Source organism: Nelumbo lutea, chromosome 5, assembly GCF_056320005.1.
Source record: "Nelumbo lutea isolate HS-2025 chromosome 5, American lotus-T2T, whole genome shotgun sequence".
Classification (NCBI taxonomy): domain Eukaryota; kingdom Viridiplantae; phylum Streptophyta; class Magnoliopsida; order Proteales; family Nelumbonaceae; genus Nelumbo; species Nelumbo lutea.
Window position 1 is genome coordinate 15,530,267 of NC_142688.1, and position 15,250 is coordinate 15,545,516.

General features: G+C 42.5%; 1 protein-coding gene across 4 annotated transcripts in view; it reads left to right on the forward strand.

The window, feature by feature from the left end:
* Window positions 1-15,250, forward strand: part of LOC148850572 (uncharacterized) — a 73,764-nt gene that overhangs the window by 24,337 nt on the left and 34,177 nt on the right. For all 4 annotated transcript variants that reach the window (XM_088945614.1, XM_088945615.1, XM_088945616.1 and 1 more), the window contains exon 4: window positions 1,105-1,318. In XM_088945614.1, the coding sequence (XP_088801740.1) occupies window positions 1,105-1,318 (214 nt within the window). The remainder of the gene's footprint in view (window positions 1-1,104; window positions 1,319-15,250) is intronic.

Consider the following 15,250-nt stretch of genomic DNA (forward strand, 5'->3'; position numbering starts at 1 on the left):
AGTGGTTATCTCCTCCCCTTGCACCCTTAATTTTTTAATGAAATCTATTGTTATTGATAAAAAAAAAAGTTATGCAAAACTTAGTGAGCAGGGCAATAACATCTGCTCTATTGGATGTGTCATCCCCAATTGGGCCACTAAAGACCCACAAGAAGCTTCCACCAGATCTAGTTAGAGTGCCTCTTGATGTATTGCTTTTGTCTGGCCTTCTCTTTTGAGAGGCTTTTTCAGGCCTGGTCCTGCCTTCACTATGTAGAATAGGCATTAATGTTATCTTCATGGTTAATAAAACACTTTGATCTGGTTGATGGTTAAAAGAAAAAAGAAAGAAAGGTCCGGGACCAAAATAGAAAGAGTAGCTGTTGTGGAATTACATTGAAATGCATGGCCTAGAAGGTAGAAGAATCAGGGGCAAGGCTTCTGTAAATGGTGATTTTTGTGGGGGGGGGGGGGGGGGGAGGATATGTGGTTGGGGAAGGGAATGAGGGAGGCTTTATACATTTTGTATGGTCAGGGATATCTGTTGCACTTGCCCTCTTCTGTGATTGCCGATTAGTATATGAACAAAATTTTCATTACCTTTTCACAAAATTGGCTCTTTTTTATACTAAGTATTCTTTGATCAATGTTTCTTGTTATCAACATAACCTAAAGGTAAAATGTCAATGGCATGAAAGATTATTGAAGTGATGGGATCAAAATCTGGTTATATAGAACATCAGGTCAGCAGCTTAGTGAAAAAAGGCCATTACCCAATGTTGGTCCCAGCTCTCTGGGGTCTTGGGAGGGGTGGAATGGATACAGACCTAACCTTTGGCATTATTTTTTGCACAAAGTGGCTAGTGCAGACTCAAACCTGTTTTCTTACACTTCTCGGCCTGAAATTTTACAATTACACCAAACAATGATAGAATTAGGTCAAACATTGGGATATTTCTTTTATTGAAATGCCAGTTAATTGTACCTTTGCTTGTCTATCTTGAACTACTTGCATGATGGCATCCTGCTTGCTCTTTAAATGTTAATTCTCCATCCAAACCATTATGAGTGCATCGTTTTTTCACATGGTTGCTTAATACTTGAGGTTTGGTTCTATATTGACAGGAGTGGAGGTATTGTGGGTTTAGCCATGGCTTGCTCAAATACTTTTGGACTTGTTACGGGTGCATTTCTTCTTGGCTTTGGTCTGAGTGAAATTCCAAAGAGCATTTGGAGAAATGCAGATTGGAACATTCACCAAAAAGTCCTCACTCACAGGGTTGCTAAAATGGCTGTGAAACTTGATGATGCCCATCAAGAATTTTCGAATGCTATTGTAGTAAGTTTTTTTCTTTGCAATGTCCTGGGAAGAGCATTTACCATCAGGTTGTTGAATAGTTTGAAAGTTATATATATTGAACCTGAAGTACTTGTCTTCTCTATATGTAGTTGTAACACTAATTGTCGTTTTAGAGTTTTCCAAGCTAAAAACTTTAGGGACAGATGTCTTTAAGAGAACAAATGTATTCATCCATTTGAAAGATCATTGTTTGTTTTATTTTGTTGAAATCTATTACTAGAGGTCATCTTTCTGTTTATTTGTTTTGGTTGGGTAAGAGAAATAGGCCTACTAAGTAACAAGGGGGAAATGGGAAAATTGATGTAAGTGATCCATGGGCTTAAGGTCCAGAACTGCAGGCCCATGTCTAGGACTTTGAGTGGCGCCAAGAGCTTCTGAACCTAGAACCTTTCCATCAATCCCATCTTGAAAGGATTCATGCCCTTGCCCTGTTCATATTGGCCTCAAATAAAATAATTTGTCCCTTTCTTCCTATGGACCTCACATATTTTTTTTTGATAAGTGACCTCACATAAGATTTAGAAGATTCTTCCTCATTTGATTCTGTGAAGTGTCTATTAGGCTCAGTTTGGAAGGAGTACAAATACAAATATGTAGTGCAAAACCTTGTATTTTGTATATATTTGTACTGTACAAATTTGTATTTGTACTCCTTCCAAACTGAGCCTTAGGTTTTCAAGATTTTCTCCTGCTAGATTGCAAAGTTTTGCCCCTAAGGAATATTTACACAATTAGCATGGCTTCAGGAATTATAGCAAAACTGTTGTCTGGTGGATATCATCATCATCGTCATCATCATCTAAACCTTGTCCCAACTATATGGGGTTGACTACATTATTCCTGTTTCACCATTCCATCGTCAAATTATAGGCACTTAAATAATTTCTTACTACTTTGAACCAAGTCCTTTTTGGTCTGCCCCTAGCTTTTCTATCTCCTTCAACTTGTAACAGATGCTCTATAAATACATATTGTGATATTCTTTTGAGAATAAAAAGTAATAGAATAAAAATAAATATCAGCAGTCTTCTGTTCCCTTGGTTTGGTCTGCTTCCAAGCTGATAAAAGTGCTATATCCTTAAAACCCTAGGTTCAGATTCTTAAGCATTCTCTTGATGTTGGTTCTAGTAATTCCTTTTGTTGTTTTTATGTTCTTTGTTTTATACTTTTTAGGTGCCCAATAGGAAGTAATTTAGATGAGTCCTCGTAGATTTCAATATTTCATCATTAGGAGTTGAAAGGCTGCGACAGATTACGCATCACAAGGAAGATGTGTTATTTAGATGGGATGGTCCTGAATGCAGGACTAATGAAATGAATTTTGACCTAAGGCGAATTCTAGATCTCAGAGATGTTTGATTAAAAGCATTGTTGCAAATGGTTTAGGAGCTGATGCAGGCAGGAAGACTTAGGACATCAGGTGTAGTAATCAAGGTAAGGGAGCTTCCTTAGGGGAGAGGGAGGAAAGTAAGAGGACGAGTTTTCCTGTAAGAAAATTTGAGGAAGAGGGAGAGGAAGGGGTGGAGGTTTTGAAGGAGAAACCGTCTGAAAGCAGGGGGAGGGGTGAGAGAAACAGAAGTGATCAAGAACTGACTGGAAAGGAAATCAGAGGGGGAGGAGATAGAAGGGAATAAAGCTGATACTGAGAAGGTCAGCAATGAGATAGGAAAATTCGCGTATTGGCCGATATGCATTGTTTCAGGAGCTCCCAGATGCGCCCCTACAGAGGGTGCATCAGGGTTCTGACCGGTTCAGGGGGTGGAGGAGCCTTAAACCGGCCCCCTGAACCGATTTTGAAAAAAAATAATAAAAAAAGTACTGATACGCCTCTACTGGTGCATCGATATTTTGCACCTTGGTGAGGAAGGCAATCAGGCAATTTGAAAAAATTAGAAAGCAGGAAACGAACAGGAAAAGCACAGTTGGGGAAGGGGGTGAAAACTCGGAGAAGGGTGAAGGAAAGGAGTCAGAAGTCGTTGATGAAGAGTAAAGGATGAGGTGGGTTGTGTTGTAGCTGAGAGGGTGAGGTTTGGAGATACGTGGCTGCGCTATGTTTAGGTTTTGGGCTCAACTATCTTGTTGGTGAGATCGCTTTTTGTTTTGGTCGAGGGTTTTTACTGTTTTCCTTTTATTTGATCTTGGGCTGGTGGGGGTGCTTGATCTTTGGAGCTCTATTTGTTTGAGGGCATTTGGTTGGGTTTTGGCTGCTTATTGTTTCTTTTAGCTTCTTTGGAGGTGTTCTCTCAACACTGTTCTACGTTGTAATCATTTTGTTGTCTTTTTTTAATGAATTTTTCTTTTTTATCTAAAAAAGTTGATGTTTGGTTCATTGTAAATCCTGGGCCCTTTTGCTGTGGGAGGTGTGATTAGAGACATCATTAGGTGTTGCAAGATTGAGCTACTTTGAATCATTTGGGGAAGCGGATTCATTAATGTGATGTTTGGTTTTGCAGGGAAATATTTGTGTGTGCGCGGATTGTTGGATGAGATGGAAATTCAAATAAACATGGTTGAACCTGTTATAGTTGCTGGCTGAATTTTAAAAAATTTCTAGCCCAACCTGAAAACATGACCATATTTGAAATCCAAATTAAATATTGATCACCCGGTGTTTGGGTGAATCCAGTGATGGCTCTTCTCATGGTATTGGTTCGGCCTATAGGATAGAACTTTCTAAGGAATTCTTATTGCATTGTTGCCCAAGTTCTAATAGATCTTCTATAGTTACGAACCAGTGCTTGGCCTTTTCTTTCAAGGAAAAGGGGAAAAGAGTCAATTTAAGGGCATCATCATTGAAGTTTTAGATCCTTACAATGGAACAAATTTCCAGAAACTCGTCTATGTGTTTGTATGGGTTTTCACTCGGGTTCCCATAAAAAGAGGACATCATCTGGATTGTGCTTGACTTAATCTCATAGTGTAAGGCTTGAGTATCTGGCAACTGTATGCAGGATGAAGGGTTATATTGGGTTGGAGTGAAATATTCCTTCAACTTTCTGGGTCGGGCATCATTGATTCTGGCCATTTGGTTGCGTTGTTGGTGATAGAGGTATCTCTTTACGGGATGAGGAGCCCTGGATCCTTCACGTGGATGGTTCCTCGAACCGGCAAGGCAGCGGAGCTGGAATAGTCTTATGCGGCCCGGGCGGCACAAAATTAGAATACGCACTATGCTTTGAGTTCGCGGCATCCAACAACGAGGCAGAGTACGAAGCACTGATAGCTGGGCTGGACCTAGTGCGAAAGGTAAAGGCAAAATACTTGGTCATCTGCAGTGATTCCTAGCTCGTGGTCAACCAAGTTACGGGCGAGTATGAAGCACGCAAGCTCTCCATGATTGCATATTTGGCCAAAGTAAAAGAAGCCCTGCTCAACTTCCAGTTACACTTCATCAGGCAAATCCCGAGGTCAGAGAACACTGAGGCCGATGCTCTGTCCCGGTTAGCCAGCACAAGTCACAACAACATGAGAACTGTTTGCATAGAGGACTTACCTCGGCCTAGTATTCTCGGGGGGACAGAGGAGGTCGCTCCCGTCTTGGAAGCAGAGCCGAGCTGGATCGACCCACTCGCGAGCTTCTTGATAGACGAAACCCTCCCTGCAGAACGCAATGCGGCCAAGAAGGTGCAGCGCCAGGCAGCCAAATACGTCATAATAGACAAACGGTTATACCGACGGTCGCACACGCTCCCCTACTTGCGTTGCCTGCGACCAGCCGAAGCCGAGTTCGTACTCCGCGACACTCATGAAGGCCTGTGCGGCGGACACTTGGGGGGTAGAGCACTCGCCCAAAAAGCACTTCGACAAGGATACTACTGGCCAACAATGAAGGCAAAAGCTGTCGAGCTCGTCAGAAAATGCGACAAGTGTCAGAAGCACGCCAATATCCACTATCAACCTGCCTCCGACCTCAAATACCTCGCTAGCCCGTGGCCCTTTGCACAATGGGGCATCGACCTCCTGGGGCCATTCCTACCAGCAACAGGTGGAAGAAAATTCCTAGTTGTTGCAGTAGATTACTTTACGAAGTGGATAGAAGCCGAACCTCTGGCAACTGTTACGGCCCGAAACATACATAACTTCTTTTGGAAGAACATAGTATGTCGCTTCGGGTTACCTTGGGTACTAATCTCCGACAACAGCAAGCAGTTCGAGGATATCAAGTTCCAAGAGTGGTGCCAGAACATGGGGATTCGGCAAAACTTCACATCAGTCGCGCACCCACAGGCAAATGGTCAGACGGAAGTAATGAATAGAGCCATCCTGCGCGGACTGAAAGCACGTCTTGATCGAGCTAAGGGATTGTGGGCTGAAGAGCTACCAAGTGTCTTATGGGCTCACCGAACTACAGAAAAAACCGCCACGGGAGAAACCCTTTTCAACCTCACCTACGACACTGAAGCAGTGATCTCGACAGAAATCGAAGTACCAACATTGCGACTAGAAACATACGACGATTGGACGAGCGGAGACGAGTTACGTACCAACATTGACCTATTGGACGAGGTAAGGGACCTCGCGCACATCCGAACAGCGGCATACCAGCAGTAGGTAACTCGCTACTACAATACCAGAGTAAAGCAACGAAGCTTCCGAGTCGGCGACCTGATCCTTCGTAAGATTATGGTGCCCGAACCCGGCGTGGGCAAACTTGGACCAAACTAGGAAGGGCCCTAAAAAGTAAAAAGAGCACTCGGGGGGGCATACGAACTCGAAACCTTGAAAGGCAAACAAGTACCTCGAGCGTGGAACATCGTGAACTTAAGGCGATACTACCTATAAACCGCCAAGCAAGGTGGACGAAATCAGGTCCTAGATGCAGAGCCAAGAGGAACCTCGGCGTAAACAAGCAAAGAAGAGCATATTATCAGCTCGGCAAAAAATTAGTTCGCTGCAAAAAGCCTTCGCGGCAAAACAGGTCGCGGAAAGTATAATAACCCGGACAAGTGGCATATTTAGTTCGACAAAGAATCAGTTCGGGGAAAAAGAACACTTGGGCAAAAAGATTATCTATTCCGTTGCAAGAAACAGGAGTACATTGGCCATTAGAAGGGACTTTAAAAAAAAAAGGTTGTTACATGCCCGGAGCTACTTCTTCGCCATCAGAAGGCACTTCAACAACACCCGAAGGCCCTGCCTCTCCTTCAGAGTCCGGCTCGCCATCGGCAGCATTGGCCATCTCCTGAGTTATACGTGAATTGGATATGGCACTAACATCGAGGTCAGGGTATGTATTCCGGATCATCCACCTGCTCAGTTTGAACCTCCTCCTGTAAGAATCCACTATCAGATCGTCAAAACGCGGAGAGGCAATGTAGTCTTCAACGGCCTTCTTCTTGGCGTCTTCAATGCCTTGGGAAAAAATCTGTGTTCTCTCCCTGATGTCCTCCTGAAGATATTCGACTTGATGCTGCAAATCCAACTTCAAATCTGCCATATGCTTGACAACTACCCCCATGGCCTCGGCGTCACGCTGAGACCTTGCCTGCCTAGCCATCGCGACGCGAGCAGCCTCTTCGGCAGCATAAGCGGCCGCCTCAGCAACCCGGGTATTTGCCTCTGCAGCACGAAAAGCTTCTTCAACAGCATGAGCGGCAGCCTCAGCAGCTCGCGCCTGTCGCGAGCTCCTCTCCACTTGGGCCGCTAAGGCATGAATTGAAGATTTCACCTACCAAAAGAAACAAGTGAGCAATAACAACAAAAGCGACAGAAAATGAAAAAAGGCAGACGAAATCTAACTTACCACCATAGCATGTGTTACGGCGCGGCAGGCGACCTGATTCAAAGGAAGATTGGTCCACGTCGCGACCTCCTCAGGGAAAGTAGCATCCCTACTCTTCTGAAGAGCGTAATTCGGCGTCAACACGTTCCTGAACTCCCCTTGAGCTCCCGAACCCGAGGGCCCAGCCAGCGTATGAGCGGACCCAGAGTGAGCAGGAGAACTTGAGTATGCAGGAGTGCCCGTATGAGTGGTCTCAACGTAAGGCGCCCCAGTAGTTTCATGCATCGGTGGAGTCACCTCTAGCTCCCTGGGCAGATCCTCCGGCGTGTGGTCTGGAACTTGGGGCTCCTCATCCAAGGACAGCTCGGTACGAGTTCGCTTGGCGACCCGCTTCCTCCTTTTCATACCTTGGAACAGACGCCCCCCACGAGTTCTCTCCGCATCCATCACACCTGCAGAAACGAGTTCGACATCAGAAAAAAATGAAAGAACAAAGCAAGCAAGAAATCGCATAGCTAGAAACCTACCTGAACTCAGGCCGGCCGCAATAAGCTTGGCCTCCGTTAAGTAGTGATGGCACTTTAAACCTTGCCGTGCCCATTGCCGGAGGCCCTTCACTGTCTCTTTATCGAGAGTAACACCTGAATCAGGAGCGGCCTCACCCCACCCGGTCTGAAAGGGCCATCTTTGTGCACTTTGCACACCGAAGTAGTCCCGCTTCCACGCCGGGACCTTATTAGGAAGATCGTGCAGAAGCTTAAAACCCTGGCGAGGAGAAAGGTAATATGCCCGTCTTTTCCTAGGAAGAGAACCCGCCTGTCTCTTGAGCATCAAGATGGAGGAGAATATCTCTAAGTCCAAGGGGAAATTCTGCTCGCAAAAAAGGGAAACTGTCCCCACCAGGTTCCGAATAGAGTTCGAATGAAGTTGGCCAATGGTGACATCGAAGTGGTTTATGACTTCGACGAAAAGGGGGTGGAAAGGAAGTCGCAACCCCGCAGCAAGCTGCTCTCGAAAAATCACGATCTCATCAGGACCGTGTTCCCAAGGAAAGCTACCCGAAGGAATAAAATATGTATACCCCCCGGGAAGGTTGTAAGACATAAGTATGGATTGAAGCCCCTCAGGCGTCATGGTCGAGGGACCAAACCTGTCTAGCATCCGACCTCGCCGGGAGGTAGATGCTAAACTGCCCGAAGCGGCTCGGCCTACTGGTTCATAGTCCTCGAGTTCCACCTCAGGATCACTGAGGCAATCGGGGGACACGGCTCGGTTGGTAGAACCTACGTTGGCCCTACTTGAAGAGTCGTCTGAGCTATCAAAGCTAGACATCGAGGAAAAGGTGGATTCAGGAAGGTACTCACCGGAAGAAAGTTTTGAAGGCTTCGGAGACGGGAACAAGCCAAAGAACCTTGAAGGCTATGTAACCAGCCTTGACGCGAGCTGGAAATAACTTGGACGCGAGCTGAAAAGTTGGGCGCGAGCTCAGTAGACAAACCGCAGAAGTGACAAATCGACTGGGGTCCCCCACTATTTATAGCTACAGTAACCAAGAATCGACCGTGCAGATCAAAGACGATCCGACGGCCCACGTTTTCGTTGACTGCACGTCCCATAAAGTCGAGACGTGATTGGCACACGTCTTTCCGAAAAAGAGCGAAACGTCAGCACACGCCTTCTTGAAACCGACGTCGCGCCGACACGCGTCTTTCCGAAACTGACTGCGCCGCACGTCTCCCTGACAGCCGCCCGCGCACGTACAGCAGTGGTACGCCTTTTTGAATGACCCGCTGTCACGTCCCAACGGCGCGAATTTTTGAAATTTAAAACGCGCGCTGTCACAACCATCAGCATTTATGAGTAGGCACGTTTCCAGCCTTCTTGGAAACCGAAGAACCCTGGCAAAAGCAACTCGCACAGTCAAGATCCGAAGGACGGGGCAAATCCACCTACTACCTCGCGAAACTCCCCACACTAGGGCAAGACCCTTGGCGCGAGGAGTGGGGGCAATTGATGAAGGAAGATTTGACCCGACCTCATAGTTATGCGACATGTGGCAGAAACAACAGCTCAGGATATACCTCGTCGAACTGGCCAACCTTGTAACAGCTCGAGATATACCTCGCCGAACTGGCCAACCTTGCTCGAGATATACCTCGCCGAACTGGCCAACTTTGTAACAGCTCGGGATATACCTCGCCGAACTAGCCAACCTTGTAACAGCTCGGGATATACCTCGCCGAACTGGCCAACCTTGTAACGGCTCGGGATATACCTCGCCGAACTGGCCAACCTTGTAACAGCTCGGGATATACCTCGCCGAACTGGCCAACCTTGTAACAGTTCGGGATACACCTCGCCGAACTGACCTGCCCTATAGATACCTCTGAACTCAAGACTTCGCCTCGCTCACCACTCCGCATCACCTTCTGGGCACCAAAAACCAAACAAGTCGTACCATGCCTGACACTGAGGAAGTCTGTGCTCGAGGGCGCCGCACCTGACTAACTTGGGATCTGACGCTTGGCGGCCGCACTCTAAACAGCCACCTGCCACCGCCACTGACACCGCCATCTCCAGTTAGAGAGACGGTTAGGCAGTGACAGTTCTGTCCCAACAGAAAGGATGACGGCCGAATTGACAAGCGCAAGGGTAATCATACCCGACCTGACAAGGGCCTCGGAGCGAGTGCACGAAGTGATTATAAGAGCCCCCCGCCCCCCAACTAAGAAGATATGCAAACTTTGCGCTATCTGGTGTTATCTTGCTTTTGAAGGATTCTAACTTGAGCTTCGGAGCCGCTACACCGAGTTCCCCCCCGGAGCTTCCTCATCTCCTCCGTTTCAGGTTTCCTGCTACCCCGTTCAGAAGCAAGGTCGTTGACAGTTAAGACCGGCCGGATCGCGCTTCATCAGTTCCCAACCAGTGCTTGGCCTTTTCTTTCAAGGAAAAGGGGAAAAGAGTCAATCTAAGGGCATCATTGAAGTTTTAGATCCTTACAATGGAACAAATTTCCAGAAACTCGTCTATGTGTTTGTATGGGATTTCACTCGGGTTCCCATAGAAAGAGGACAACATCTGGATTGTGCTTGACTTAATCTCATAGTGTAAGGCTTGAGTATCTAGCAACTGTATGCAGGATGAAGGGTTATATTGGGTTAGAGTGAAATATTCCTTCAACTTTCTGGGTCGGGCATCATTGATTATGGCCATTTGGTTGCGTTGTTGGTGATGGAGGTATCTCTTTATTTCGGGTATGGGTTCTACAGTTTCTCTCCTTAGAGATCTCCTTCCCAACATACAACTCAGAAGTTCCTTCTTCTTGTTGAAATTTGAATTTTATTTTCAAATTTGGATTATTGAAATTTAAATTTTGAAATTTAAACTCAAATTTGAATTTTTAAAATTTTTATTCTCTTTTTTTTTTCTTTATTTCTTTATTTTTTTATTTGAAATTTAAATTCAAATTCATATTTTAAATTAAAAAAAAATGCAAGCAAATCAACCATGCAACCTAGGGTTGACCTAGGGTTTCCTAAACTAGTGGTTCAACCAATGTGAATCATTTTAGGTTCACTTGGAATTATACCACTTCCTTTGGTTAGCCAAGTAAGAGGTGGGTATGTGGGAGGTTCCCCTTGCTCTCGCAAGGACCTAATTAAGTAACCACAAAACCCGCTTAGGCGTAATCGTTTAACCTCTTTCCTTAGACGCCAACCGTCGGTTACGACAAGTAATCATAAACTTCCCTAAAATTTAACACACCTTTGAACCAAGTATGAGGTTCTCTAAAGGATCTTGTTATCCAAATTTTAAATTAGGGTTTAGGGTGAATCGCACATGAAGGGTGGTGATTTTTGTGCCAAGGAAGGGTGATGAAATCCCCTCCTTATCTTATTTAAGTTGGATACCCTTAAATGGATTAACGGAAAAACAAAATAAACAAAGCAAATGCAACTAATTACAATGAATGAACAATTATTTCTAAAATTCAATTCAGCAATTAAACATAAAATAATAAAACAAATTAATTAAGCAAAAGGAACAACAAAAATAAAACCTAGCACATTCAGAACTAACAATGATAATTTTAGCAATTTAAATAAACCTATACGATGCATGCTCTAGAATATCATACCCTAAATGTTAGAATACAAATGCAAAACTTTTAAAATATTAATTATTTTTTTCCTTTTCTTTTCAATTTATTTATTTATTTTTTTGAAATTCGAAATCTTAAATTTAAATTTTGAAATTTGAAATTGAAATTGAAAATGAAATTTAAATTCAAAAATTCGGACAATTTCCTAGTTAACAATAAATTATTCAATTAAGTAACTAAAATAAATTCTAATAAGAAAATTACTACTCTAAAAGTTAAACCAAAAATACAAAAAATAAGATTATGCGGCAATAAAAATATAATAAATGAAAATTTTTTATTTGAAAATAAAAGAAAAAAGAACATAATAAAACAAAAATTCGAATAAGGAATTAAAATAAAGAAAGAAAAATAGATTTAAAAACAAAACTAAAGGAAAATAATACCAAGAAAATAAATCGAGTCTAGGAAAAAATTAATAAAAAAATTCAAAAATCAGTGTTCTACCAAAAAAAGAGTTCAAAAATAAAAATAATCAAAATAATCAAAATTAAAAATGGGACTACACCTGAAACGCAATCCAATTAATCTTCTCTTCTCTCCCACAGTCCCGCAATGCTCCAGTACCCCACATTTTGCTATTGCGTCCTACAAAATAAAATAAAAAAAGTAAGAATTAAAATGAGATAACGGATCAAGTAATAAAACAAAAATAAAAAATAATGAAACAAATCTAGATAAAGCAAATAAAAATTTTTCTCCGTTGCTTCCCTGGCAACGGTGCCAAAAACTTGGTGTGTCCGGAAGTGTGTCGTTAACCACTTTGGAACACTAGTTTTAATATTATAATTTTTTTTCCGATTCTCAAACAATTACAAACACAGTAAATGGTGAGAACAGGTCGCGTCCACAAGGAAGCGAGGGAAAAATCATTATTTACTTAAATTCAGGAAACAAAACACAATTGAGAGTTGCAGAAACACATAATTTAATTAATTAAACTGAAATTCATTAAAATAAAATTCGAATAGTGTTGGAAGTGAAAAGTGTAAAAAAATAAATAGATAAAATGAATGAAATAAAAAGTCTGTAATCTGATCAGAGATAGCAGTCTCCATATCTCTCCTTTGACCCTTGAACTTCTCAAGCTAGGCTTTCCGTCTTACCTTGTCGAATTCTAGATCTGTAGAAAAGAAAACAAAAATCAAACTGAATGAAAGTAAATTGTAGAAAGGAAAAAACAGAATTGGAAATGAAAGAACATAACTTAAATCTAAGTCTAATGGTTGGGATCCGAATCCAGAGGTGGCAGTAGTGGCTTAGGCGAATTGCAAGCAAGAATCCTCTTGCCTGGGCATCCTCCTCTTTCTCTACCCTTGAACTTCTCAAGATCAGCCTTTCGTCTTACCTGGGGCAAAATCCAACCCCTTCTTAGGAGCCCTTAGGTTAGAGAGAAAGATGGGAGCGACAATTGGGTTTTAGCAAAGATACGGGTGCCTTAGGATCTAATGAAGGGTTAAGATGGTTTTGGGTTGATCCTAAGGCTGAGAAGAGAAGGAGAGGGTGCCCAATATTATGTAGGGTTGAGATTTGGGCACCCAGAAATGGAGGGTGAGATTAAGGCGTTTAGGGTTGAAAGGTGGAGATTAAAAGGAGTGAGTGGCACCCTAGAGTGGATGGCTGAGATAGAAAATGGAATGGAGGGCTGAGATCGAATGACTAGGGGTTGAATGGTGAAGATTAAAAGTTAAGTGGCACCCTAGGGTTAAAAAGCTGAAAAGAGAATGCCCTAAAATGAATGGTGGAGATTATAATGGATGGAAGGTAGAGATTGAGAAACTAGGGCCGGCTTAGTTTTGCTAAGGATGAAAAGAATGAGCTAGAAGGTGCCTTAGGGTTTGCTAATGAGAGGGGAGCATGCTAATACAGTAAGAGGGGCGCCATTCTAGGCTTAGCAAATAGGAGGCGCCCTCTTGTTCTTAGTTTTTCACAAAAACACCCCCTCTCTCAGCTGGACTTAACACTAGTTCTCTAAAAACTTCATTTCAGGCATATAATTTTCCTAGTTTTCCATAGAAGTTGCACAAAGACCCTCATATGTCACAACATTGAATTTAACTGGAGAAATGACACATTTTGACTATTCTAAGGCCGAAAATACCCTTAAAATGATGACCTTAAGGCATCAAAATACAGAGTTATCAAGAGGCTGAAAAGAATAGGCCCTCATATCAAATAATCTAATGAACAATAGTTAAATGGGACTGACGAGGGGCAGAAACAAACTGACTCACAATTTGAACCACATGAGAGATGTCAAGACAAGTCATAGTAAGATAAATGAGAGAACCTATAAATTGTGGATAGAGTATGGCATCGAGAAGTAAAGGATCCTCTGTTTTGGATAAGCTGACATTAGTATCAACTTGCTTGTCATTATTGAGATCAACTAACTTAATAAGATCAGATGCATACTTTTATTGACAGATGAAGTATTCACGATCACTTCTTTGAACCTTAAATCTTAATAAGTAGGTGAGAGCACCCAAATCCTTCATATGGAATGAACTATGAAATAGAGATTTAAGTTCTCTATTTCCCTCATCATTGTCCCCTATCAACAATATATTATCAACATACAGAAGGAGGATTGTGATGCCTTGAGATCTTCTACGAACGAATAGAGAATAATCAGAGGAACTTTGGCTATAGCTGGCAACAACAACATCATGAAATTCTCAAACCAGGCTCAAGGAGCCTATTTCAGACCATAGAGAGAATTTTTTAATTTGCAAACAAGTGATGAATCACTACAGCACCCTAGAGGAGGTTTCATATACAATGTCTCCTTGAGTTAGCCATGAAGAAAGGCATTCTTCACATCCAACTAATGAATAGACCAAGAGTATACAACTAATAGAGCTAGAAGAACATGAATTGTAGTAATCTTAGCAACTGAGGCAAATGTCTCTTCATAATCAATACCATATTCTTGTGTGTACCCCTAAGCAACAAGGCGAGCCTTATATTGGTCTAAATAACCACCAGATTTTCAATTTGATAGTGTTGAGTTATCGACTCCTAATTGCATAAGCATCTGAAGGTGTAGGGACAAGATCTCAAGTGTCATTCTCATGTAAGGCATTGATCTCTGCATCCATAGCTACTTACCAATGAGGGCTACTACTAGCTTGTTGGTAGGTACGAGGAATATTTGTAGAATATAAGACTGTAGAAAAGGAATTATGGTTTGAAGGAAAACCATAGCGGTCAAGAAGTCTATAAATGTGAGTAGAATGATGAAGAGGAATAGAAGTAAGTGGAATATCTAAAACAAGAGGTGTATCACTTACAAGCACAACAATTTGATGATTTGAATCGATAGGTAGGGGGCAGGAGTAGGGTCTGGTGCATGCAACCGCTTGCAGGAGAAGACAAGAAGATCCTTCACATCCATCGAAGAGGAATTGTCCTGTGAATCAAAGTCATACAAGATAGAAACTGAAGGAGTAGGTAGGTAATTTAGCAACACTAGCAAAAGAAAGAAATATGTTAAAGAAAAAACAACATTGCGGGAGATATTGATACATCAGACAGATGGATTATAGCATAAAAATCCCTTATGGTTAGGACTATAACCCATAAAGGCACACATAATAGATTAAGAATATAATTTGGAGCGCTCACGAGAGGGGAAATGTACAAAACATAGGTAACCAAGCATATGAAGAAAAGAAAGGTTCAGTGGACAACCAAACAATTTCTGAAAATGAGAGACATTAGAAAGAACAAAATAAGGAATTTAGTTGATTAAGAACACAATTGTACTAGTTTCCTCCACCCAAAAGGAAGAGGGAGCATGTGATTCCTGTAATAAGGTCATCACCACACTAAGGACATGTCCATTCTTGCGCTCAACCATTTCATTTTATTGGGGAGTATCTTGACAACTTTGTTGAACGTGTACCCATTAGTCTTTAAGTAAGACAGGAAGTCTCCATTAGTGTACTCTCCCCCTAAACTTGAGCGGAGGATATGTACCCAAGACTAAAACCAAACACGTACCATGGCGTTAAATAACCAAAAT